General features: G+C 40.8%; 2 protein-coding genes across 6 annotated transcripts in view; one reads left to right on the plus strand and one right to left on the minus strand.

Annotated features, from left to right (window-relative positions):
* TMEM63A (transmembrane protein 63A) overlaps nt 1–9160 on the minus strand; it is a 37393-nt gene extending 28233 nt beyond the window's left edge. The window contains exon 1 of the mRNA XM_082214818.1: nt 9028–9160. The gene's annotated coding sequence lies outside the window, so the exon portion shown is untranslated. The remainder of the gene's footprint in view (nt 1–9027) is intronic.
* On the plus strand, nt 2–22077 carry LOC309527878 (left-right determination factor 2-like). Of its 5 annotated transcripts, XM_082214870.1 has the most exons (7): nt 107–203; nt 5576–6226; nt 13843–13987; nt 14913–15886; nt 17621–17864; nt 18525–18764; nt 20311–22077. In XM_082214870.1, exons 4-7 carry the CDS (start codon nt 15619–15621, stop codon nt 20648–20650), a joined length of 1092 nt encoding a protein of 363 aa, XP_082070996.1. In that variant the 5' UTR covers nt 107–203; nt 5576–6226; nt 13843–13987; nt 14913–15618; the 3' UTR covers nt 20651–22077. The 5 variants fall into 5 exon arrangements, with proteins under 5 accessions (XP_082070997.1, XP_082070996.1, XP_082070995.1 ...); XM_082214871.1 differs by lacking the exon at nt 5576–6226 and having other exon boundaries at nt 2–137; XM_082214869.1 differs by lacking the exon at nt 107–203 and having other exon boundaries at nt 5503–6226.
* Nucleotides 22078–26062: the final 3985 nt, after the last annotated feature.

Below are 26062 nucleotides of genomic sequence, written 5' to 3' on the forward strand. Positions count from 1 at the left end.
ACCGCTCCTCGGTGTGAGTCTTCTCCCTCCACCTGCGACAAGCCTTGTTGTGGCCTCAGGAGAACGGCCTTCCCTGGCGGACACGCCCTTGGGCACCACCGGCAGGCCGCTTTCTGTAAGGTGACAACGAGGCTGTGGTCGTTGCGTTTTGTAAAATCTTCGCAGGTGCGGCGGGAGGAAACAAGGCAGCTGCTGCTTCGCTGGTAACTGATAACACACACGCAAGCCTCGTTTTCAAGTACAGGTCTGCCGCCGTTTGCAGGCTGTACGAAGATGCGAGTATTTCGTGGCCCCTTCACAGGTTGTGTATTCTAACGGGAGAAGCTCTCGAAATATATAAATAAATAAAAAAATTGCCCAGGAGCACCTTAGAGACCAACTAAGTTTGTTCTTGGTATAAGCTTTCGTGTGCTTCAGATACCTAAGTGTGCATGTGCTTGCACACTTCTTCAGATACCTAAGTGTGCATGTGCACGAAAGCTTATACCAAGAGCAAACTTGGTTGGTCTCTAAGGTGCTCCTGGACAATATCTATAATTTCGACTGCGTCAGACCAACACGCCTACCTACCTGAAAAGAGAAGCTCTGTGACTTTATTTAAGGTCGGATCCCTTCAAATTCATTGGAATTGGATTTGGTGGTTCTACCTAGTGGTGTGGGGGAAACAACCTACACATGCTCAAAAGCACTCCTAACTTCATTTATCTGGATATAATACCCACTTAATTCAGTATGGCTTACTTCTGAGTAAACATGGTTAGGATTGTGGTGTATTTTGATTAAGGTGGGAAGAAAGATATCCATTTTCTCCACAACATGCATAATTGTATAAGAGGAAGTTTTTCTTCCTCTCCCATGATCCTAAAACTCAGGACCATTCAAGGAAGCTGAATGCTGGAAAATTCAAGACAAACTAAAAAATTGTCTCATCAGCTGTGTTTCTTACCAGCTAATGCTAGTAAAAGGTGCTTCTAGCCTCCAGTGATAGGATCTAGGAGCACCACCTGAATACAAACTTGCTCCTTTAGAGGGAGTACAAGTTGATTCAGAGCAAGTAACTGGTCGGTCACTGAGACCTGGGAAATGTTCTTTGTCTGAGTCGTGCCAAGTTTCAAGCTTAGTTTATGGGTCCTCATCCAGCCCACCTATGCGCTGATCCAGGTCTTGCACAGCCTCTCCTGATTCAGATGTTACAGAGAAATAGAGCTGAATGTCATCAGCATAGTGATGACACTTCACTCCAAATCCCCTAATGATAGCTCCCAACAGCATCACATAGATGTTAAATAGCATCGGAGACAGAATAGTGCCCTGCTGCACCCCACAGCACAAACACAAGGTTACAACTAATCACTGTAAGCCCCAATTTGTGAACAGAATTGCTTTTGTTTGGCACTGTTTTTCTGGTGGCAAAAGCCACATTTGCTCACTAGTTAGCAAGCACTTTTCATTTCTGGGAATAAATGAAAAAGTTGTGTTTGTGACATGGGTCAAGATTCTCTTAAATCCTTTTAACAATTTTATTTTGAAGATACCACATATCCCCTGAACAGCTCTTTAACACCAAAGGAAACTAAATATGCAAGTGCATTTGTGTGACTTTCTTCATATGTGGCTTAGATTACTGGACACCCGGACATACAAATTTCAGATAAATCTCACCTTTCCATTTATCCTTCCCAGCAGGATTTTCCTCTGTGGTCAGCGCCCCTGTAGGGTGTACATATCCTCAACATTTTGGGCAGCAGGTGGTACGAGGAGTTACCACTTACATAACTGCTCCCTGTGGTCACAACATTTCCACTACACAGGCATTTTGTTTTTTCTGAGTGGTGAATGTTGAACTGTGGCCAGATTAGCTGTTAAATGCTTTCCTGTTGAAACCCTAATTAATAGATCTAATTCATTTTCTTGACACTTTACTTCCAGATCCTTTTGAAGTTTTCGTCACATATTATGCTTCTTAGATGTAAACCATTGATGCTTTACATGTACCTTCATAACATAAAGTGAGACTATTACACAAGTACCATATAAATCAGATTTTTGCACTCATCTGTAATACTGAGCAGATGCAAGCCAGTCTTTCCTGTTACATGAACATTAGGCTGTAGCCCAGACCAGTTTGAGCCAGCTCAGAAGGCACCTGTATAATTATCTATTGGATTTTGCTATTATTATTTAGAATTTGAATTAACTTGACATTCAAAACATGCTGTACAAAATGTTTTTGCCCAGATCTACCAATACCAAGACAAAGGTCTACCAGGCTTGCATGTTGAGTACACTGCTTTATGGTAGTAAGTCATGGGCAAATTACACTCACCAATAGCAACATCTCAATGCCTTCCACATGCGCTACATCAGGAAGATTTTGGGCATTGCATGGCAGGACAGAGTCTCAAACAAATATGTGAATATGATCAAGCCCACATTCCCAGCATATTCACACTCCTGACTCAGCGACGCCTGCACTGGCTTGGTCATATTTACAGAAATGAAGATGGCAGCATCCCCCAGGACGTGCTCTATGGGGAGCTGGCTTCAAGCACAAGGCCTGTTGTGAGACCAACTCTCTTATATTTATTTTTTAAAAAAAGATATTTATTAAGAGTTTAATAGTTACAGAAAAAAAGAAGAAGAAAACAGTAAAAAGTTCACAATACATCAAAAATAAAGAGGGGAAAAACAACAATACAACAAAACAAGAAAAGCAAAAACATTCAAAAAAACACATCCAATATCTCTATATCTCTACCTTTCATTTACTTGTATCATCGACCTCCTCACACCTCCCTTTTTTGTATTCTTGTTCAATTAGCTATTTCAGCAAATCCTTTCCATCTTTCTCAATTTTTGTTCTATAATTTATCTTAACACAATCTGACCTTAAATTTTACACTTAGGCCCATTAACAATCTATTTTTACTTAGTTCTTTATAACATCTCTGCTAAAACCATGTAACTTCATTCCAGCATCCTTCTAACATTCATTAATTTTACAATACTTCTGTAAATATACTTTGAATTTTTTCCAATCTTTTTCCAACAACTCTTCTCCCTGGTCTTGGATTCTGCCAGTCATTTCCGCCAATTCCATGTAGTCCATCAGCTTCATCTGCCATTCTTCCCAGGTGGGTAAATCTTGTGTCTTCCAGTGCTTTGCGATGAGTATTCTTGCTGCTGTTGTAGCATACATAAAAAAAGTTCTATCCTTCTTTGGCACCAATTGGCCAACCATGCCCAGGAGAAAGGCCTCTGGTTTCTTCAGGAAGGTATATTTAAATACCTTTTTCATTTCATTATAAATCATCTCCCAGAAGTTCTTAATCCTTGGGCATGTCCACCAAAGGTGAAAGAATGTACCTTCAGTCTCCTTACATTTCCAACATTTGTTGTCAGGCAAATGGTAGATTTTTGCAAGCTTGACTGGTGTTATGTACCACCTATAGATCATTTTCATTAGATTCTCTCTTAAGGCATTACATGCCGTAAACTTCATACCTGTGGTCCATAACTGTTCCCAGTCAGCCATCATAATGTTATGTCCTACATCTTGTGCCCATTTGATCATAGCAGATTTCACCGTTTCATCCTGAGTATTCCATTTCAACAGCAAGTTATACATTCTTGACAAATTCTTGACTTTGAGGTCTAACAATTCTGTTTCCAATTTTGATTTTTCCACCTGGAAGCCTAATTTTTTGTCCAAATTATATGCCTCCATTATTTGATAATAATGGAGCCAGTCTCGCACTCTGTTTTTTAATTTTTCAAAGCTCTGCAGTTTTAGTCTATCTCCCTCTTGCTCCAGAATTTCCCAATACTTCGGCCATTTGGCCTCCATATTGAGTTTTTTCTGAGCCTTTGCTTCCATTGGTGACAGCCATCTCGGGGTTTTATTTTCTAACAGATCTTTGTATCTTATCCAGACATTAAACAGTGCTTTCCTGACAATATGGTTTTTAAACGCTTTATGTGCTTTAACCTTGTCATACCACAGATATGCATGCCAACCAAATACATTGTTAAAACCTTCCAAATCCAACACGTCAGTATTTTCAAGAAGCATCCATTCTCTCAGCCAACAAAATGTAGCTGATTCATAATAAAGTTTAAGGTCTGGCAGGGCAAATCCACCTCTTTCTTTAGCATCAGTTAATATCTTAAATTTTATACAAGGCTTCTTGCCCTGCCAGACAAATCTAGAGATATCTCTCTGCTACTTTTTGAAACAATCCATTTTGTCCAAAATTTGCAATGTTTGAAACAGAAACAGCATTCTTGGCAGTACAGTCATTTTTATCACAGCAATTCGACCTAACAACGATAACTTCAAATTTGACCATATTTCTAAGTCCTTTTTCACTTCAGTCCAACATTTTTCATAATTATCCTTAAATAAATTCACATTCTTAGCGGTCATATTAACCCCTAAACATTTCACTTTCTTAACCAGTGTTAATCCTGTCTCCTTCTGAAACTTATCTCTCTCAGTCTCAGTTAGATTTTTCTCTAAAACCTTAGTTTTCGTCTTGTTCAACTTAAAACCTGCTACCTGACCAAATTCTTGAATCAATTCCAGAACTCTTTTAGTACTAGATTCTGGCTCCTGTAAAGTCAATACCAAATCATCAGCAAATGCTTTCAGTTTGTACTGTTTGGCTCCCACTTGTATACCTTTTACCAGTTGGTCCTTTCTAATCATATTTAGCAAAACCTCCAGGACCGATATAAAAAGCAATGGAGAAATTGGGCAACCTTGTCGTGTTCCTTTCTCAATCTTAAATTCTTTCGTCACTACGTTATTCACAATTAATTTAGCCTTCTGTTCTGAGTAAATTGCACCTATACCATTTCCAAAACCTTGACCAACCCCCATCCCCTGTAAATTCTTCTTCATAAAACTCAAAGAAATGTTGTCAAAGGCTTTCTCCGCGTCCACGAATATCAAAACTGCTTTAGTATTGATCTTCACTTGTAGTTTTTCTATAATATTAATTACTGTATATTCCTTGTATTGTCAGACAAGTGTCTGCCCAGGAGAAAACCCACTTGATCTTTATGAATTTCTTCTGTTAGCACCTTTTTTAATCTTCTAGCCAAAATGTCTGCAAAAATTTTGTAATCCACATTAAGCAGTGATATGGGGCGGTACCGTATTTTTTGCACCACAACACTCACTTTTTTCCTCCTAGAAAGTAAGGGGAAATGTCTGTGCATGTTATGGAGGAAATGCCTACGGGTGGCATGCCTACGGATTTTCCTCCTCTAAAAACTACGTGCGTGTTATGGTCAGGTGCGTAGTTCTTAAGCTGTGTCTTTTCAATCTCTGTTTTCGGTATAAGTGTAATATATGCTTATTTCCACGACTCTGGTGCCTTTTTCCCTTCCAATATTTCATTACAGACTTCTTTTAAAGGCTGTATTAACCATTCTTTCAAAGATCTGTAGTATCTTGAAGTCAATCCATCCGGTCCTGGGGATTTACCCAACTGCGAGACCAACTCTCTTATAAAGACATCTGCAAACGTGACTGGCAACATTAACCCCACTGTGTGGGAATCCCTTGCAGTGCCTGAGACAGTTACGTCATGCATCCACAGCAATGGCCAGAGGACGAATGACCGCTGCTGGGAGGAGCGCAGGAAGAAGAAACGCCATGGTACACCTGCATCAGCACAATTGGATGCCTTCATCTGCCCCAGCAGCTTCTCCCTAATCAGTCTCTACAACCACAGCAGGTGCTGTAACTCTCAAACGGTTTCACTCTACTCCCAAGGCGCACTTCATTGTCTCCCAAGACAGACAGATACCAACAACAGCAGCTCAGGCCTGGAAGCCAACCCTGTATGCAAATTCTTTAATCACATGGCAGTAGTAAAAGGTTTCATGCATGCACAACAGGAAAAAAATTCTGTTTTCCTTGCTCTCTATTCTGAAACCTCCGCTGCTATCTGACCCCAGCTACCTGATCTGCACACAACCCTACAATACTCTTCTTCTTCAAGCTGCTTAGAACTTTGAATGGGAGCATTTTGTTGTGAGCTTCCATTTGTACAGTTCTAATTTTAATAGTACAGATGCTCGCGTTGTTAACAGCTCTGCAGTGACAGTAATTTAATTCACACCTCCTTTGCACTTTAGGAAGGCAGCATGAGTTCCCACTGATAATCTCACAGAACATACCCAATGCGGTGAACACAATATAGTGCTGCTCTTTGAGGTAGGCAGGGAGCTCTTGTTGGTGTGACATATGCAGTGTAGCTAGAGGCAGCAAAGGGATGTGAAAGGGAAATGTACGATTACATTATTTTAATAAGATAGAGAGGTGCCAGCTTCCATCCCCCCAAAGGAATGACTTTAGCACAGGAGTGGGGAATCTGTGGCCCACCAGATGGGGTTTAACTTCCAACTCCTATTGGCTTCATCTAGCATGGCTGATTGGGAAATGTGATGGTAGATGTAATTCAGCAACATCTGGGGGCCCACAAGTCCCCACACCCCTACATTAGTAAAACAGAACCAAACCAGACCACAGAAGAATTCCACTATAATCCCATATACTCTCTGCAGAAAATGTCTCTTGGATTCTCTTCATTCAGGCGTGTTCCGAATGGCGCTGGCTATAGTTCAGAATAGCATGATAAAATAATTCCAGATTTGTAGTAACTGAAAGCACAAAATGAAAGAGCTGGCACAAAAATTCTCACCCATGAATCCCCTCTTTCCCCACCCCGCATTCTTACCCGACTCTGCACAATTTTAGTTTCTTTCATTGTTACATGTTCGTGTTGGTTACTTCCCCCACCCTGAAATTGCTTTATACTTCATTTCTATAGGGTGGTTACTGCTGCTGCTGCTTCCACCAAACAGTCCTGCATTCTTAGAAGTTATTTCTTTCTCTGCAATGCTCCGAGCCCTTGCCACCGCCTTTATCGCATATAGAGAGTGTGCATTCTCCTAGCACATGGGTAACATATTTGTTGAGTCATCCTTTATCAAACAGCAGTCACGTCTCATCAATCTTCTGTCTTGCAAATAAGCATGTGACTAGTATTTTGTAAATTAATGCAGCACGGGGAAAGTATAAGCAACAACAGGATAGCTCTGCATGGCTTTCTTGGATGCATTTACAGTGTGTTGCAAGGTCATTTTTTATTGGGAACTGGTAATGGAAATTGTCATTGCTCAAAATGTGTTTACGGTAATTCAGATTGTCTGTTTAAGACAACTGGGGAACTGGCTGTGGCCCTTCAGATGTCTTTGGATTCCATGTCCCATCAGTCCCAGCCAGCTAGGTTTATGTTCAGATATTATGGGAGTTGTAGTCAAGCACAGCTTCCCCATCCCAGGTTAAAAAGAGTATATATGAGCCTGAGGGGTAAAGTCCCTTTGAACATGTGTGATATCCATATTGTAAGATCTTAGTAAAGAGGTAAAAGAGGTTAAATCCCTTTGAACACGTGAGAGCTCCGTAATCTCACATAGTTTGGCCCTAAATGGCTTGAAGAGATGGTTCCTAGAAATAATGACCCTCAAGCTACCACCTGCATACACACACCTGTGCTTAGTTTTACCTTCTTTTTAATTATTATAATTTTAACATAGCTGATTTAACTATATGTATTAAATATGACATTTTTAAAATATAGGAAAGTCATTTTTTAAAGAATAATGAGTCATAAATACAACAAACATGTACAGGAAAATCCTGAGTAAAGCAATTCCCACTGGGGAGCCCCAGCTTTAATAAATGGGAAGTTAATATATGTTAATTTCTCAAAGAGCTTTATTGTGACCCCTGGACATTTTTAAAGCCTTTAAGACTTTTTCATTATGTCACACACAGAAGTTTCATACTATTGCTGGATCTTGAGTTCTAGAGTTCATGTAGGAACTGAGCCAGTGTAAAAGGAAAGATAGTTGTATATATATTTAGGCCCTGCCACACAAATGCTAAGAGAGAGAAACAGAAGTTATACTTTTTGTGAACACCAAAGTACTACATACTTTGAGTAAATGTTTTTTAAAATCCTCTGAGTATGGAAGGTTCTGTCACTTAACTCAAGCAACTGTTCCAGAATCTCAAATGATATTATTGTTAATAATGTGTAACAGTCAGTGTATGTACTATTCATACCATATATGGAAATGTTACAGCAGTCTCTGTAATTTTTTGACCAAGATCTAGCAAAGTGCCACCTCTTTCCTAATTTACAGTTGGAGAATTAAAGCTCTTTGCACTAACCATCTCGCAGGTCTTTAGCAGGAGACTTTCTCCACAATTCTTATTTAGATTGGTCTTTAATATGTATTTTGGCTGAGGTGATGGGGCCAGCACCTTCTAGGAAATTTAGAAATGCAAATCACCTTGTATTTTATTTGCATGAGGTTTGTGACAGGCTCTGCCTTTGAAGGTCTTTATTAATGTATCCAAATAACACCTAGTAGAAGTTGCTGTTATTTGCAGAAGGACCTTTAAAAGGGGTGGGAATGAATGGAGCAGCATTTACTTTTTCCTTTGTTGGAACAAGAGACACATGGAGAAATTAAAAGTCAACAGAATTCTAATTATAGGAAGAACTTTTCTTATGCAATGCATAATTAACCTGTGCAAATTGAAGCCACAAGATGTAAGAGGAAACCAAGAGCTTAGTCAAATTAGTCACATTCAGAAAACCTACTTGCATGTCAATGAATTATAGGTGTAATCCACCACCTGCTGAAATCCATAGCAAGCCTCTCTCATTGCACCATTCTACATCATTTTCTAATTCTATAGATCTTCAGTTATCTTACATGCCGTTTTAAAATGGCATATAACATAGATCCCTGTTAAAGGAATGCAACCTCTGGAAGCATATATCACTGATAGAACAAGATGTAATTTAACAATCATAAAATAGCGATAATAAAACAGCAATAATAAAAAGCAGTCCAACAATATACATGCAATAATCTGGCTGTTTTTCATTGCTCTGGTAAACTATGTTTGTATACATAAGTCAGGCAGGCAATGCTTACCAGGTCTTGGTATGCTGAACTTTCGTCTTGTCTCCAACCAGCAAAACAAAATTCAACTCCTGAGGAAAGAGGAAGTGAGCAATAGCTAGCTGAAGGAAAGTAATTAAGCTGTTGTGCTCCTTGTTCCCTTTTCTAAAAAGTGCCATAGAAAGGTCTTTTATGCAGAAAACCCTGGCACACTGCAATATAATTCACTATAATTCAATATAATTCAAAGCATAATTAAGTGCAAATAATTTAAAACTGACCCACGATTTTCTGCTGCAGAGTGCAGTCGGATGGGGTATAGATAATGTCCACTAACTCGTACAATAACATGCACCATCTCATATAGCCTACTTGAAGTAAAAACTCGGTCTGCAGTAACAGTGACTTGAAATGTGCCACATTTTATGTATTGAACACATGCTTTTCATGTTGGAGAAATATAATCCCTGAGGACAAATAATGCAAATTCTTCTTTAAATTTACACAGGAGGAGGGCTGTAGCAAATAATACCCTCCTTTGATTCTCTATGAAAATGTTTGCTTTTATTTAAAATATTTATATGCTGCTTTTCTATTTTAAAAATCCAAAGCGGCTTACAATAAAAATTACACAGTTGAATCAAACCTACATACACCTAAGACCATCAAAGAGGTTGCTGCCAGGGTGAGCAGAGCAGTTTTAAAATATAAAAATAAAAATTGGATGAAAAGAGCAGAACCACTGCTGATCGTCCATTATAAAAACCTTAGAGAGAAAAAGTATCTTAACCTGTTGTCTATAAGATGATAATGTTATCTTGCAGATCTGCCTAGGGAGGATATTCTAAACACATGATGCCTCCTGTGAAAAGGCCACCTCCCCAATCATCATCTAACCTCTGCAAGCAAGAAAACTCTGAGAAGGGTTTCAGAATCTTGACAATCAGAGTAATTTCTATGGGGGAAAGCAGCCCTTTCCAGTATTCAGAGTTGACTATTGGGTGTTTGGGAAGTCGGCAAGTTCCCTGCAGGGAGCTCAGTCAGGCCACTGATCCAGCCACATCTCTACCTCCCCTAATGATGTCAGGTGTTGCACAGGTGGACATGGTTTGGGGGAAACAGCCTCATAGACCACATTGAGACTCCTGTGCTCCCTCCTCCCCCTACATGGTGTGAGGAAGACTTCAAAAACTTTCTCTTCCGTTTTTACATACTTACTGCGGTTTGCTTTGTCATGCCTGACAACCTGCGTCTCATTTAAAACAAACCAACTTCAAACAGTGGTTTTTGAAGCTTGAAAGTTTAAATGCTATAGTTGGTGTTTGTTTTTAGTCCATGGTTTATTAAGTTTTTCACATTCATATACAGTGGTACCTCGGGTTACAGACACTTCAGGTTACAGACTCCGCTAACCCAGAAATAGTACCTCAGGTTAAGAACTTTGCTTCAGGATGAGAACAGAAATCGTGTGGCAGCGGCGCAGTAGCAGCAGGAGGTCCCATTAGCTAAAGTGGTACCTCAGGTTAAGAATAGTTTCAGGTTAAAAACAGACCTCCAGAACGAATTAAGTTCTTAACCCGAGGTACCACTGTAATGTAACAGTACAGACCCTTAGTCTCTCTCCACCTGACCTCGTTCTTGCTTCCTCTTTTCTCTTTTCTAAGGCACTTTGCGTTGCCTGGATACAGCATTTTCATCTCTGACATTCAGTTATCTAGCATGCTATACAGCAGGCATAGGCAAACAGCTCTCCAGATGTTTTGGGACTACAATTCCCACCATCGCTGACCACTGGTCCTGTTAGCTAGGGATCATGGGAATTATAGTCCCAAAACATCTGGGGAGCCAGGTTTGCCTATGCCTGCTATACAGTATTCAGGTTTGCATGCCTAGATAAAGGTTAGGATGAATGAATGTCAGCAATGCTCTGCCGTAGTCCTAGATTAACATCCATTAAGTCAGGCAGGTTTCCCTCACTACCCTGTGCCTCCCACTGTTTCTCGTTGTGGGTATTACTCAGTGAAGAGGTCCAAAAATGCACTTCCAATCTCCCAGAAGCTTGATTTTATGTATATAGAATATACTGTAATCTTGTATAGTAGTTGCAGGAGTTCCTGTATCCAGTTTTCTTCGCTTGGTGTGGTCTGGGCTTTCCAGTATTGAAGGATTATTCATTTTGCTGCAGGTCTGGCTTGGTTGCATCTCATTCCTGCAAATACAGTAAACTTTGGTAGAGCCTATCTTGTAACATGGCCCATTGACAACTATGGGAAGCATAAGAATAAACATCAGATTAAATAAACTGAGGCACTAGCCACCTCTAGCAAATATGCTGTCATACTTTCTCTTGCAGATGTGTTTGAAATGCTTATCTTTACAATTAGGTTTGAGCCTATCACACTTCCCACTTAACACATAGGATTTATTGATGAAAGAGAATGTTGTCATTATGCAAATACACACCTGCAACAAAGCAGGTGATCCTTATGGTATGGTTAGATAGCAAAAACTAGTTTTACATTTGCTGAAATGGCCACTATAAACTTTACATGTAGTCTTTGGCTGGTCTCTTATATTTCATTCTTTGCAGACACTTTAAATCCCTTGTCTGACATTTTAAATCCACCATGTAGATTCCAATACACATCACAAAGAAGGAGCTCCTATAAAATGCCTGCCTTTTCTTGTTTGCATGACAAAAAGGGAATAGTAAATCCAGCAATTGGAGGAGATAATCACCACTGTGTGAAAAAGAGTTCAATCCACATTTTTTTCTTTCTAACTGAGCTTCAACTGTTTGCCTAATAATTTTACGTTACCTGTTGAGCTCATAAATCTGCTTCCAATACACATTTGGCATTAAAGGGTTTTCTTTCTATTAGACTGGACATCAGACATGAAAGAAAGCACTTTCTAATCTAGGGTCCCTCACTGCAGTGCACCACCAGAAGATGGTATTTATCATTAATGCTTAACAGACCTTAACACATACTGCTTAAATCCATGAAAATAATGAGCAGGTGATTCAGAACTTCGTTCACACTTTTGGGTAGAGTACTTCTGTGGTGACAGCAATGGTCAAAGTTCATGCTTGCTTTGTAAGTCCTGATTCCAAAAGTGGATAGCTGTATTGGATAATTCTGTTTCTATTCCTTCAGAATACACAAAAATGCTTTATGATCTCTTCCCTGGAAAATGGGCTATGAAGGTCTTTTTGTATCCATGCCTAAGGATTGGGTATTTCATCCTGCATTAGATTGGTTAAAAGAAAATAATATTCAGGGGGCTTATTTCACAGGGTTTGAGACGTCTAATACAGGTGCAGTTCAAGATTGCAAGTTTGCATTTCAATCATGCTGTTTGGGCTATCCAAATAAATCCTGCAACTTTCACATAGTACAAAATTCTCTCGTGGAAGACGCCTTCCCTCCCTTTTTAAAACTTAAATTATTTGCTTACAGGGCAGCTGGGCATGCTACAAAGTGCAGTGCTGGTGTGACTGAAGCCACCTGCCATCTTATTTTGCCCAGAGGCACTCTCTACATTTATGCAAATATGTTTTGTGAGTCTGTGTTCTGAGTCCTTTAAGACTCTAGCAAAGCTCCTGCAAACAGGTGATAATTATGGTCAGGTGGTGGTGGGGATTCTTGTAAATACACAATTGCCATGTAAGGGATCTCTCTAGGACTACAGTAGGTCATGACCAATGATGTTTTACAATTATGGTGTATTTTTAAAAAATATATATATTACATTTGTTTGGAATTGTACATTCCTTTTTATTAAAACCTCATTGAAAACCCACCATTCCATTGAACTGAAATTTATTTTTCATAGAAAGCATTGCTGAGTATAAAAGCATCAAAGACTTATGCTGTGAACACATTACACATTACACTACGGGAGAAATGTATCAAGACAGAGTATTGCATAAGAAGCAACAGGATTGTGGCTAGTGTGTGTGCTCTGCTTCTCAAACCAGTGATGGGAGCACACTTGATGCAGGGTACATGAGAGCGTGGAAGAACAAGTGTTGGTGATGGAAAATCAGCATGGCCTGCAAAAGCAAGTCCTGCCTCTCTAAAACCTTTTAGAGTGTCAACAAGCATGTGTGGATAGGGGTGGTCAGGTTGACAGTGTACACTTGGATGCTCAAATGCTCCTGAGTAAACATAATGGGATAAGAATACAGATTATTTTGGGTCAATAACTGACTAAAGAGCAGGAAGCAGAGAGTAGTAATAAATTGACAGTTCTCAAATTGAAAGGATGTAAGAAGTGAAGTCCCTCCAAGGATCCTTATTTGAACTGAAACTTTCTAACTTGTTCATAAATGACCTGGAGTTTGGGGAGAACAGTGAAGTAGCCAAATCTATAGAAAACACGATATTATTTAGAGTGTTAAAAGGTATTGAAAAGAGCTCTGAAAGGATCTTTCCAACTAGATGAAAGGGCATCGAAACGGCAAATTCAGTTCAATGTAAACAAGTGTAAAGTATTGCACATCGGGGAAGGGGGTGAACCTAACTTCACATATACACTGTTGTGGTCTAGCCTAACCTAGTTCACAGGGTTGTAAGGTAAGGTTACCAGACGTCCCCATTTTCCATTGAAGTTGAAAAGTGTCCCCTGATTCATTGAAAAAAATGTGGTAACCTTATAAATTGTAAGGATATAAGGAAAGAGAGAACAATATAATAATAACAAACAGGAAGCTGAAGCAAGTATGAGGAAAGGTTTTCAGTTTAGCAACAAGTGAAATAAGGCGGAAACATGATAGAGGTTTTTCAAAACCATGGTTGGTGTGGAAAAAGTAGATAAGTTTGCCTTCCTCTTTCATAATACTAGGATTTTCCAATGAAGCGGAGTAGTGGAAGATTCAGGACAAACTGAAGCACTTCGACATACAGAGCATAGTTATGGAATTTGCTTTCCCAAGATGTCACGATGGCCACCAAGTGATTCCAGAAGGGATTAGACAAATTAATGGAAGGTAAAGCTAAGCTGTGAACCTGTATTTGCTATCTACAGGATGAGAGGCAGCATGCCTCTGAATACCAGTTGCTGTGGAGCACAGAGTGGCTGAGGCAACCCAGTCAGATGGGCAGCATATAAATAATAAAAGTATTATTATTCAGGAGGGAAGAACAGCTGCTCTTATGCTCTGTTTGTGGGCTTCCTATAAGCAACCGGCTGAATATTGTGGGGAACAGGATGTTGGACATGACAGCATGGGCATAGCCAGGATTTTTCGGGGGGGCAGGCATTTTGTTGCGGGGGCAGAACCTCAGTTTGCTGTGTATTTTTATTTATTTTTATTGATTGGGGACAGCTGCCCCTCCCTGCCCCCCCTTGGCAACACCCATGCATGATAGTGTATATACAATATGATCAAGCAGAGCTCTCCATATGTGCTTAATTTTTCAGTAACTATGCTTTTCTTTGCTGTGGATGGAAATGTCACAGAGATTAACAAGGCAAACGTTCCCCATATTAGAAGGATAATAACCCCCGAGGAAAGGAGTTCATTGTTGCTTTGTTCCCTCTCAAAGATGGTTGTCTTCTGTAATAAGTGGTGTTACTGCAGTAATGGGATTTTACCAGGTTTTTCTCCTGAAAAACGATGTGGTAGTTGAATACTGCCTTAAATGCCCAACCTGTATGTTTCAGAAATCTAACATTCAACCTTGCCTGGTTCAAGGAGATAAACTACTGAAGTGTTATGATTAATGACTATTAAACAGCAGCAGCAGCAGCAGCAACAACAACAGTTTAACTGTAGTAATTCATTAACTTGGTAAAAGAAAGTACTTGAACTAGAGAGATTGTTCTGGATATATTTTTTTAATGTAGCTATTGTTAGGAGAATTAATATGTTACAAGTTATAGTGTGTTCCATCTTTATGATCAAATTTAAGGAATTCTGTGTGATCCATGTAGCATTGAGCTACATTGGCTATGTATGTGAACACCATAGATCTGCACCCGGCAGAAAGGCAGTTTAGTTGCTCTCTACACTGGTATATATCTCCACTGATATCCACAAGACTTTGCATGAGGTTTTCTGGGTTATGAAGCAGGACCTAATATTAATCTTATTAATAACAGTAATTGATGTGATTTACAAATGCTAAGTGGTCCAAGAATTAGTCCCAACCCTCCCACCCTGCCCAGTTTATGTATTCACTGCACAAAAAAGGTAACACAGCGCACTTCATAATGTTGCCATGTCTTTTCCTTCATGGAGATTCGGCAGACAACAAGAGAATGACTGGAGGAAACCCGAGTTGTTTAGGGCCACAGAGAGCTTTGGGAACATGTAGAGAGTCTTCTAAATATTTCTGTTTTAAGTTCAAATGCACTGGAAGGTGTTACTATAGCTTGGATGTATCAAAGGGGATGTAACACTTCCAAGCCCCCTGCCTCACTTCTGCCTGTGGAATTTGTAATGCCAGTGGGATCAGACTTGCTATATAAACCCACCACATTAGATCCCTTTCCCATTCAGGCAGCTTGAAACCTTGCAGAGCTGTCTCTTCTTCGCCAAGAACAGCTTGTGCTGAGGAGAGAGAAAGAGAGAGAGAGATTTAGGGGCTCTTCTCCCCACCGATAGCTAGGCAAAGGATGGCTGTGAATCTCAGATGCTTGGTAACCTGTGCTCTCATCATAGCTGCCACCGCGAATGGATTTACCCAGAAAGGACTCAAACAGATATTGCTGGATAAATTAGGGCTTCCTGAGGTCCCTGCTCTTCAGAGGACAGACATGGAAAATCTGGTCATTCCGGAAAATACAAGGAATAAATACATGTCTATGCTGAAGCGCCGCCGAGAGAAGCGGAGAGCAATGCCAAGTCTAGCTGGAATCCTGAGAGGAATTCCTGGCAATGCAGGTAAACTTTGCTGTTATCGTCACAAGTAACTAAAAGCAAGTCAGTCCTAAACTGAAATTGGCATCTGGTCTAGAATTTTATAGATTCAGGCTGTGTAATAACTATTATGCAAATCACTATAACAGTATCTCTGAGAAATGCAAACCTAAATTTATACCCAAAGATTATTTTTTCAGCTTAAGTCTCTCTGTATATACAATACATTTGTCCCTAAATATGATGATAAGGTGGTGCAATAGACTTGTTTAACAATTAAACAGGATTGATTTATGGGAATGTATACCTCTTGAATAAGTATCTCATGCTTCATGTTATTATGTATTATATTGCAAGTGGTATTCATACAGTTAATCTGCTATTAGAAATTCACTGGATTAATTTGCATCCCTTTCCTGAAGGGCAGCACAATCTTGTGTGTTTACTCCATATGTCAAAAGGACATATTCTCAAGTAACAATGCAATCATATCCATACCTACAAAGAAATAAGCCATACTGAGTTCAATGAGGCTTGCAAGGGAAGTGGATGTAGGATTGCCCCCTCCTTAGCCTGCTTACTGTATCTGTACTTCCTTTATCTATTTTCTTACATGTATATTACATCTTTCTTCCATGATGGAACCAAAGGCACTGTACATGTAGCTTTCAAGCTACATGACACACATCCAGGCATTGACCAGACCAGACATGCTTGCTTCAGCAATGTACATTCGGGGGAGGGGGACTGAAGGTTTAAAATAGGCATTAGGTGGAAAAAATGACTATATACTGTATGGTAGCTGGTTTAACCATTAAGTCACGGTGGCTCTAAGTACATAGGGAACCTCTTATTTATGGGTTCCATCCACACGGTGGGTTGTACTATTTCTCAACAACCAAGGGAGTGTGTGACACAATTCAACTCACTATGCTAGTGACTGTGTAGCACATACTTACTTAGTGTATTATCTAGCACAATTATCTCTCTTTTTTTTAATGAAGAAAGGCACCAGAGGCACCTTTATATGATCTCTGTTTGTGTTTTATGTACTAAGCTCGCAATGCAGAAAGTATTGCAATTGGAGTAAAAAAAATTGGGGGGGGCGTAAACAGTTGCCTTTCTCACTGATTCCTGCTGTGTAGTTGACACAGTCCATACTAGCGCATATTTCCATCACCCAGAGGTTGGGAGAGAGGAACAGTGTGGGATGAAGTTGCAGAGGAACAGAGGAACAGTAGAGAGTAGATTCGCACTGAGTACCAATCTGCCATATCTTCAGAACTGGTGTCCAGTAAATAATGTAACTGCAACGTGATTTCATTTCTTTTGTAGACAACTCCTTCCAGTGCTAAGCTTTTCTTAAAAAGATTTTCCTGATGCATAACTTAAAACCTTTTTTTCTGTTATTCTAAAATAACAGCCTGCATTTATACAGAACCAAAATATGTACAAAATGTCCCAAACTGGAAAAACAACCTATTAAACTGTCTTTCTCTTTATCCACTGGGGTGCACATGAAGAAGATATGATTGATCTGTCACAGGAATGAGGAACTTGTGACCAGTCGGATGTTGTTGGACTGACCACTGGACCAGCTGGCTGGGGCTGAAAGGAGTTGGTGTCCAATAATATCCGGCGGATCAGATGATTCCTCTCCCTATTCTGATGTAACATAAAAGGAAAGTCTTTGTTTTAAGTGACAGACGAAAACAATGATGAATATAAGAATTTCAGCTGTTTCCAAATGCATAACAGATATTCCTGGAGACATTCTCTATTCGGACACCACCCGTCAAAAACTTATCTTTGACATGGAAGGCAGGATACCAGCAAACAGTGAAGTCACCATGGCTGAGCTGAAGCTTTTCAAAAAGCCCCTGGAGAGGAAACACCTGCCCATCAAGCCATCTCATCGGCCAGTCATGAATGCCAGGGTGAGCGTGTACTGGGTGCAGCCCCAAGAGAATGGCACCAACCGGACCTCCTTGATTGATTCCAGGTACGAAGGAGGAGTCTAATCTAATGGCTCAGGAGAGGTGCACTTGAATAGAACCACACTCAGCAGGGCTGTTTCCAGGGCAGAGGGGGCAAGCCTTCTCTCAGATAGATGCATGGTTTTCAAACTGTCTTCATTTCCTTACAGTATTTCCCAGATCAGATCATTTATTAAGATGATCATCATCATTCTTATTTTCTTGAAGAGCTTGTCTGCCTAATCTGTTGCTCTGCAATTACAAAAGCAGGGTTTACCTGTTTACCTCACTGTCAGGCATACATCTTAATGCACCCTGCGGGAGGGGTGTATAAAGAATTGTTACTTATAAGGGAAGCCTTTATGCAAAAGTTCAGATCAAGAGTCTGCAGTCGAGGCTTTTACAGCATTTCTAACCTAAGTGGATTTTATTTTGCCTTTTAAACTGAGGCGCCTTTTCCACCCAAGTTCAGAATGCAATATGTGAATAGGCTCTGAGATCAGGCAAAAGTCCTATTAGTTCAGTTCCTTGTTTGAAAACAAATATTGTATACTCACTCATTCCAATGTTTTTCTTTCAATTTCAGTCTGTTATTCTGGAATAAAGAAGCTAGTAGATATATCCCTCTATATGTGTTTTTATTCTAGGTTCTCTCTCCACTATTAACCCATTTTTTGTCCATTTAGGTTAGTTCCACTTATGGAGTCTGGCTGGAGGAATTTCGATGTCACCCAGGCAGTGCATTTTTGGCTAAAGACCAAGATGCAGGGGCCGATGCTCCTGGAGATCTGGATTGAAGGAGAAAGATTAGGCAGCTATGCCTCTGAAATGGCCAAAAGTGTGCGCTTTACTTCTCAGGATCCTTCGGACAAAGCACTGGGCAAGCCTGAGTTGGTGCTTTATACCCTTAACCTGGAAGACTATGGGTAAGTTTCAAACTTTAATCATATTGGTGACCGAGGAATTTTATTTCTGCCCTTTAATGGTGAAGACAAACTCAGGCACAGTTTAGATAGCCCTTAGACCCAATCCAAACCATGTTTTCTCAAAAGTAAGCTCAGTTGATTTTGCTCAGTATTGCAGTCCTACAGCATGACAACAGGGATATTTACTTTCCTTGCTATGTTTAGTGGCAGTAACTCTTAGGTAATTTTGTTTAGGATTACCCCTCTACTTGCTACCATTGTACTTTTGGAACTGATCTTGAGATACTCATCCACCTTGCATTGCTTTTAAAAGATGCAATGGTTGCATTGGATATACAGCTATCTATACTGTGGTACACAAAAATCCCGACATTCAACTAATCTCTTCCAAAAGCTGCTGATTACTGCTACATTCTTGCAGTATACTGGAGACAAACACTCACACAAACCATTATGAGAGAGAGAGAGAAAAGGTTAGGCTGCAATCCTAACCCATTTGGGAGTAAGCTGCATTGAATTCAATAGGACTTACATTGGAGTAGACATGGGTAGGATTGTGTTGCAAGTGAATCTCTCTCTCTCTCTCTCTCTCTCTCTCTCTCACTCACACACACAGACAAAGAATAGGTGAAACTAATTATGTTTGGTTCATTAAAACAATGTTTTATTAGGGAGAAATACAGATTTTATTGTTGCTAAACTGTGTGATGCAGTGGATAGAGTGGACCAGGGAGTCCAGGGTTCAAATCCCTGCTCACCTGGAGACCACTGGTTGAGTCTGGATCAGCTGCCATCTTTTGGTCCAGGGTTGGGGTACCTGGGGCCCTCAAGTTGTTGTTGGACTCCAACTCCCATCAGACCCAGCTAGTATGGTTAAGGATGATGGGAGTTGCAGTCCGGCTACATCCAGAGGGCCACAGGTTCCCCACCCCCATCTTAGGGTACAAACCAAACCGTCAGCACGAGGCCTTTGTGGAGTAGCAGGACATTCACGCCCTTGCTGCTCAGGGCAACCAAGGCGTGCAGGTAAGGGACAGGACGGTGGGGTCTAATGTTGTTATGTGACAGCAGTGAGTCCAGTTCATGGCTCAGCCCTGCCTCCTCTCTGCCCTCAGAACACACCATTTCATGGCTTTCCACCGGCTCCCTCTGGTTAGGCCTACTGCCCACCCACACATTTGGAGGGCAGAAGGGGAAAGTTGACAACATCAGCACTGGCCGGTGGGAGGTCGGTTTAGTTGGAAGAAGAGTCCCCTCCACCTAACCCAACCCTTCTTCCCCAAGTTTGGTATAAGGAGAGGTGATTGGATTTCTCTGCCCTTCTAACCCACTTCACATAGTTGTTGTGAAGATACGTATGTATGAAGCCCGTGTGGGAAGATATCACGTGTGCCTCGAAAGGGTAATAGACAATCAAACACATACCAACACTTAAACACTAGAAGAATAAGCATGTTTGCGCCAGTTCTAACATTTGTAAGCTCCAGATTGTCTCTAGCTCAGGTCTTTCCACATGTCAGACATAAAACTATCTACTTTTCGGCAGGGGACCTGGAGATTGTGAAGGAGGAACCCTGACTGAGAAGACTGCCTGCTGCCGCCAGGAACATTACATCAATTTCCGAGAGCTGACCTGGACACAGTATTGGATTATCGAGCCGGCCGGCTACCAGGCTTACCACTGTGTGGGTGGCTGCCGGCAACCCAAGAACTTGCTGCGCCATTTCGGCTACGGAGAGAGAACCTGTGCTGTGGTGGAGAGCTCTCCGCTCCCCATGATGTATCTTGTCAAGAAGGGAAACTACACTGAAATTGAGGTGGCAGAGTTCCCTAATATGATTGTAGAAAAATGTGGCTGCATCATGGACCATATAGCAGCGGTCTAGCCACACACCAAACACAGAAGGGCAGAAAGGCAAGAGGCAGCCTGTTACAGGGTGCTCTTTTCCTCGTTTAGTTCTCCTAATTCTAACCACATATCACCCGTGGCACACTGAATTCGGTTGCTGGTCTTCTTCATACATTTGAACAATAATTTGGTTCCTCTCCTGTCATAGGTATACAATTTTGCAGTCGCAAATGCAGGTTGTTCCAATCTGGATGGAATTTTGCAGCATATAACTTGTATGTCTGCCTTTCATGGCCACGATGGTTATGCTCTATCTCCACTGTTGCAGATAGGATGCCTTTGTACAAGAGGTTGCTGGGAATCTCAAGTGGGAAGAGTGCTGTTGCAACCAGGTCTTGCTTGTGGGCTTCTCATAGGTATCTGGTTGACCACTGTGAGAACAGGATGCGGGACTAAATTGGCCTTTGGTCTTACTGGGTTCTTATATTCTATTTACTGAGAGTTTGTTTGTTTGTTGCTGAGCTATCATTTTCCACGGCAAAGCAGCTAAGTAGGATATAATCCCAAATTCAGTGAGCGATAGCAGTTTGTTAAAAGCTGTCAGCACCAGAGAAAGATTGCTGGAGTAGATGAATTTTTCATTAGTCCTTCATGACTGTTCTTCTGTCATGTGGTGTAGTGGTTAAGAGCGAGTAGACTCGTAATCTGGGGAACCGGGTTCGCGTCTCCGCTCCTCCACATGCAGCTGCTGGGTGACCTTGGGCCAGTCACACTTCTCTGAAGTCTCTCAGCCCCACTCACCTCACAGAGTGTTTGTTGTGGGGGAGGAAGGGAAAGGAGAATGTTAGCCGCTTTGAGACTCCTTAGGGTAGTGATAAAGCGGGATATCAAATCCAAACTCTTCTTCTTCTTCTGTTCTTACTAACAAAACACCCATCAAAACAAGGGATAGGCATCTGTATGATGAGAGGACAGCATCCTACAAGGAGCACTTTGAGATGAATTGCATGTGTCTCCAAGCAGAGTCCTACAGCACCTCTTGCAGGATCCCTGTGGGTAAAGACTAAGCCCTTGGTCTCAGGGGTGGAGGACAGGTTTACTTTCACTTGCAACAGTGTCCCAGAGTGCAGTGTAACTTTCTCCCATGGCAGTGAATGGCTGCAATTCACTCCTGTGGAGAAAAAGTAAATGGGTGTATTGAGGGTAGAGGTTTTCAAGCTTTTAGAGTGCACGGCTCCCTTGACCAATACCATTCTTTCTGCAGCACCCCTGTGGGGCTCAGGAGCCCAGTTATGTCACCCCTTGCCTGCCAAGCGGAAAGCTCTCACCCTTTTTCAAACACCCTCCCTTTTGCAGTGTTCCCTCAGCCTCCTCTCCTCTCGCCTCTCCTTGGGAGTCCTCCAGGCAGCTGCTGCAGCCACCCCAGCCTCTGAGACGTCTCAGCTCCTGGCAGCCAGCACGCCCTGGCCATGACAATCAGACCATATTATTATACCACAAACTATCTTAGGAATCATAAAAAGCACTTACCTATTAATAATATAGAATCCATATATATTCTCTGTCCTTATTTGCTATCTCCATCAGAAGGCTGATCTATGTACCTTCTGGGTTAAAAAGTGAGCCAAAAACCCTGTAATAAGTGGGACTTGTGTGTAAGGATGCTTGCTCCATATGATTGCAGGATCTCGTCCTTTTTTATTTGTAACATACAAACAATGTGACTGATGAGTTTCCCCTGAATTTTGTACATCTTGACATACTAAGAAAAACAATAAAATATACAATGAATACAGTGGATTATTTTATTTGAATCTTTAAAAATATGCACACAAACAATTGCTGTTTTATAATTTGGATAATGTAGTCTGTTTTGAATGGGGCTTCCAAGGCTTTAAAATAATCCTATTTAAAACAAAAAATAAATACAAGAAAGGAGCTAAAATCTAATCTTTGTAAGAGACTGCAAAACAGATGGATATGTGCAAACAGAATAAGTCTGTGGAACTGGCTGTAATTCACTTACCTGAGAGTAAGTTCTATTGAACCCAGAGGAACTTACTTCTGAGTAGACATGCCTAAGATGGCAATGTAAGAAAAGTGGTGGTGGAGAGGCTGCAGGAAATTTATTTATTTCGTCTTTGCTCCATTGAGCTCAAGGTGGTTCCCCCTGTGTGGCAGGTTAGGCTGAGAAAGTTACTGGCCCAAGGTCACCCAGTGAGCTGGATGGTTGAGTGGAGATCTGTACCTTGTTCTCTCTGGTCCTGGCCATTTAAGCACTGCACCACACTGTCTCTCCAAAGCATAAAGTAATTTGACATGCCCCTATATTGTTGTCACAAGTAGCACACTCACATTTAGGCAATTACAGAATGCATTGCACCATCTCCACATCCTGTTGTAATCTGGGATCAAAGGAGTCACAAAACATTTCCTTATAACCTAATTGTGACTGTAGCAAAGTTTTCTATGATGCTATTTGGTGTAGTGCAAATAAATTGGAAGTTGGCAACGAATTGGGCAAGAGAACAATATCAGGCTGTTTTTATATGTGACAACTGCAGCAAGGGTATTACTGGCACAGAAATGGAACCAGGCAGAACTACTGACGAAGGAGGAATGGCAGATGAAACTAATGGACCAGCGGGACCAGAAATTCTGGAAAGATTGGACTAAATATGCGAGTTCTTCGAAAGACAATTGTAATCAATTGTCTATGCTTGTAGGACTACAAGAAGTTTTGTAAGGAGAACTATATGAAATATTGCAGAAAAGATTTATGAGAATGGATTTTAAGTTATAGATTATTAAAAGTAATTCTAGCAATTATCCCAACTTCACTTTCTCCTCCACTTCCTTTAAAAAAAATTAATTTCTTTCTGTGCATTTGCCTGTGACGTCTTGCTGTCTTTTAGTATCTGCCTAAATTATAGGTGAACAGCCTTGCTGCTTAGACATTTTTTTATTTGAGTGATGAGGAACTCTTCTAGGAGAAGACAAAACATTGTCACTACGCACTGTCAGGTTACATTAGACTCCCTAGTTAGGCCCTACTAAAAATAGAATCCCAAAGGATAAAAATTTGCCCACTCTAAACATAGCATGAATAGAAAGAATAAAAAAAAAATCTCGCTGAGGTATCATTTATATCATTCAACCTCCTTTATTTCATTGGGAGAGTTAAGTGCATGCATAAATCTCTCCTCCTGAAATCAGCATGGCTGAAAAGTGTTTAAACTTGGCTGGACCATACTTTTGGACCATACTTCTCTCTGTTGTAATTGTTTTCTTTAAAATTGTCCCAAGGATATGACTAAAGAAAATAAAAAAATAGAAAGGGAAGCTGCATTAACAGTGAACATTTATTTAAGATTGTTACTGCGGAATAAGATACATTTATTATTGTTTTAAATACGGTAAGTATACCACCACCCTTCATTTGACTCCTGCCAACCTAGCAGTTCGAAAGCACATAGTGCAAGTAGATAAATCGGTACCGCTCCGGCGGGAAGGTAAACGGCGTTTCCATGCACTGCTCTGGTTCGCCAGAAGCGGCTTAGTCATGCTGGCCACATGACCCGGAAGCTGTATAAAATAAAGCGAGATGAGCGCCGCAACCTCAGAGTCGTCCGCGACTGGACCTAATGGTCAGGGGTCCCTTTACCTTTTACCCTTCATTTGAAGATCGCAGGGCGGTTCACAACAGAAAAATGCAAAATAAGAACACAAAATACATAATAAAACAAAAACCAACCAATAACACAAACACATTTAAAGGGCCACAGAATGTTAATCAGCCAAAGGCCAGCTCATAGAGAAATGTTTTTCCCGGATGCCTAATGAAGGTGCCAGGTGACCATTCCTGGGGGAAGCATGTCACAAATGGTGAACCACCACAGAAAAGGCCCATTCTTGTGTTGCTACCAGTCCGGATCTTACATTTTTTTCAAATGGATGGAACTTTATATCTAATGACTATTAACATGTCATCACCAAGGGACGGGTAAGGGAGAACTTCTAAGTCAGGAACTGGTACTTCTTGGTAGGCAGAGGGCCTTCTTGGTAGTCGCGCCTGCCCTGTGGAACGCCCTCTCAACAAATGCCAAGGAAATAAAGAACCATCTGACTTTTAGAAGACATATGAAGGCAGCCCTGTGTGGGGAAGTTTGTAATGTTTGATTTTTTTTACTGTGTTTCATGTGTTTAATTTGTTGCAAGCCTCTTAGAGTGGCTAGGGACAACCCAGTCAGGTGGGTGGCATTATTATTACAGTATTATTATTATTATTATTATTATTATTATTGGCATGCACCTCAACATAACTCATTGGACTAGATGACACTTGTGGTCCCTTCCCATTCTACAGCTGACTTATGATTCTAACAACACCATGGCAATATTTTTCTAACTACATGCAACATCATTCTACGAGCACTGATACAGTTACTTGACTTTAGCCTTTGCGCCATCTGTTTTTTTTAAAAAAATCACAATCTTCTCTTATGTAATTAAGGAATGGAATATATTGTTCTGATTGATTAGATTCCCCAGTTGTTGCTGCTGCTGCTGCTGCTGTTTTTGACTGGTTGCTATTTTCCTTTCTTGGTTTTACCATCCCTGTGACAAAGCCATAACCTTCCTGCAACCAGGACTTGACACTCCTCTCCTCCCATCTCTGCCGCCTCCTCCTCTTCTTTTGACAAGGCCCTGCAAGTGATGTCTGGCACCTCTGCTTTCTAAGGCTGCCCCTAATTGGTAGTTTAAGCAGAAAGACAAATGCCCAATCCACATCCCAGGGAAGGTGGAAATTAGTGTGGCTCTGCTTAGCTGCTGCCCAAACCAGCTGGAGCTCTGGAAGAAGAGAAAGCTCACCACAGGGACACAAGTGAACAGCAGAGAACCTGCGCAAGCAACGCTGACACAAAACCCCACACATATATTAAGTAAAATAGAAACATCGCCACCCGACCCCACCCTCACTCATCTTTCCCTCCCCCTCCACCTCTTTCCCCCTTTTCTTCCTAATGTCTCAACAAATGAAACCGATTTGTAAAAAATGTTACATGGGAGGGGGGATACAAGAGAGAGACACTGCACATACTTTTGTAAATCAAGAAAATCTTTAATAAAAATACATTTTAAAAAAAGGATGGTGTGTGTGTTTGTGTGTGTGTACAATTTCAGGGCTCATTGCACAGCAGAATGTGCTAACCAAGTGGATTTTTCTTGAAACTAATTTGATTCTCCCACATACAGCAGGAGAGTCTAATTAGGATGTCATTTTAAAAAGTTATGGAAGCCCCCCCCCCCATTACAAAATTCCTACTGTTTTTTAAAGATTGTGTGTATATTTCACTGTATTAAGCAGAATGCTTAATGTTATATATCTATTGATATATATAAAATTCTAACAGAAATAACACAGGGGAACATCATGATCTTAACAGAT

The sequence above is a fragment of the Podarcis vaucheri genome (genome assembly GCF_965113315.1).
Source record: "Podarcis vaucheri genome assembly, chromosome: 3".
NCBI classification, from domain to species: domain Eukaryota; kingdom Metazoa; phylum Chordata; class Lepidosauria; order Squamata; family Lacertidae; genus Podarcis; species Podarcis vaucheri.

Coding starts and splice junctions, on each gene's coding strand:
- LOC309527878 (XM_082214871.1), top strand. CDS start 15,619: ATGGCTGTGAATCTCAGATGCTTGGTAACCTGTGCTCTCATCATAGCT. Junction 15,887..17,620: donor AGGAATTCCTGGCAATGCAG/GTAAACTTTGCT, acceptor AATGCATAACAG/ATATTCCTGGAGACATTCTC. Junction 17,865..18,524: donor ACCTCCTTGATTGATTCCAG/GTACGAAGGAGG, acceptor TTGTCCATTTAG/GTTAGTTCCACTTATGGAGT.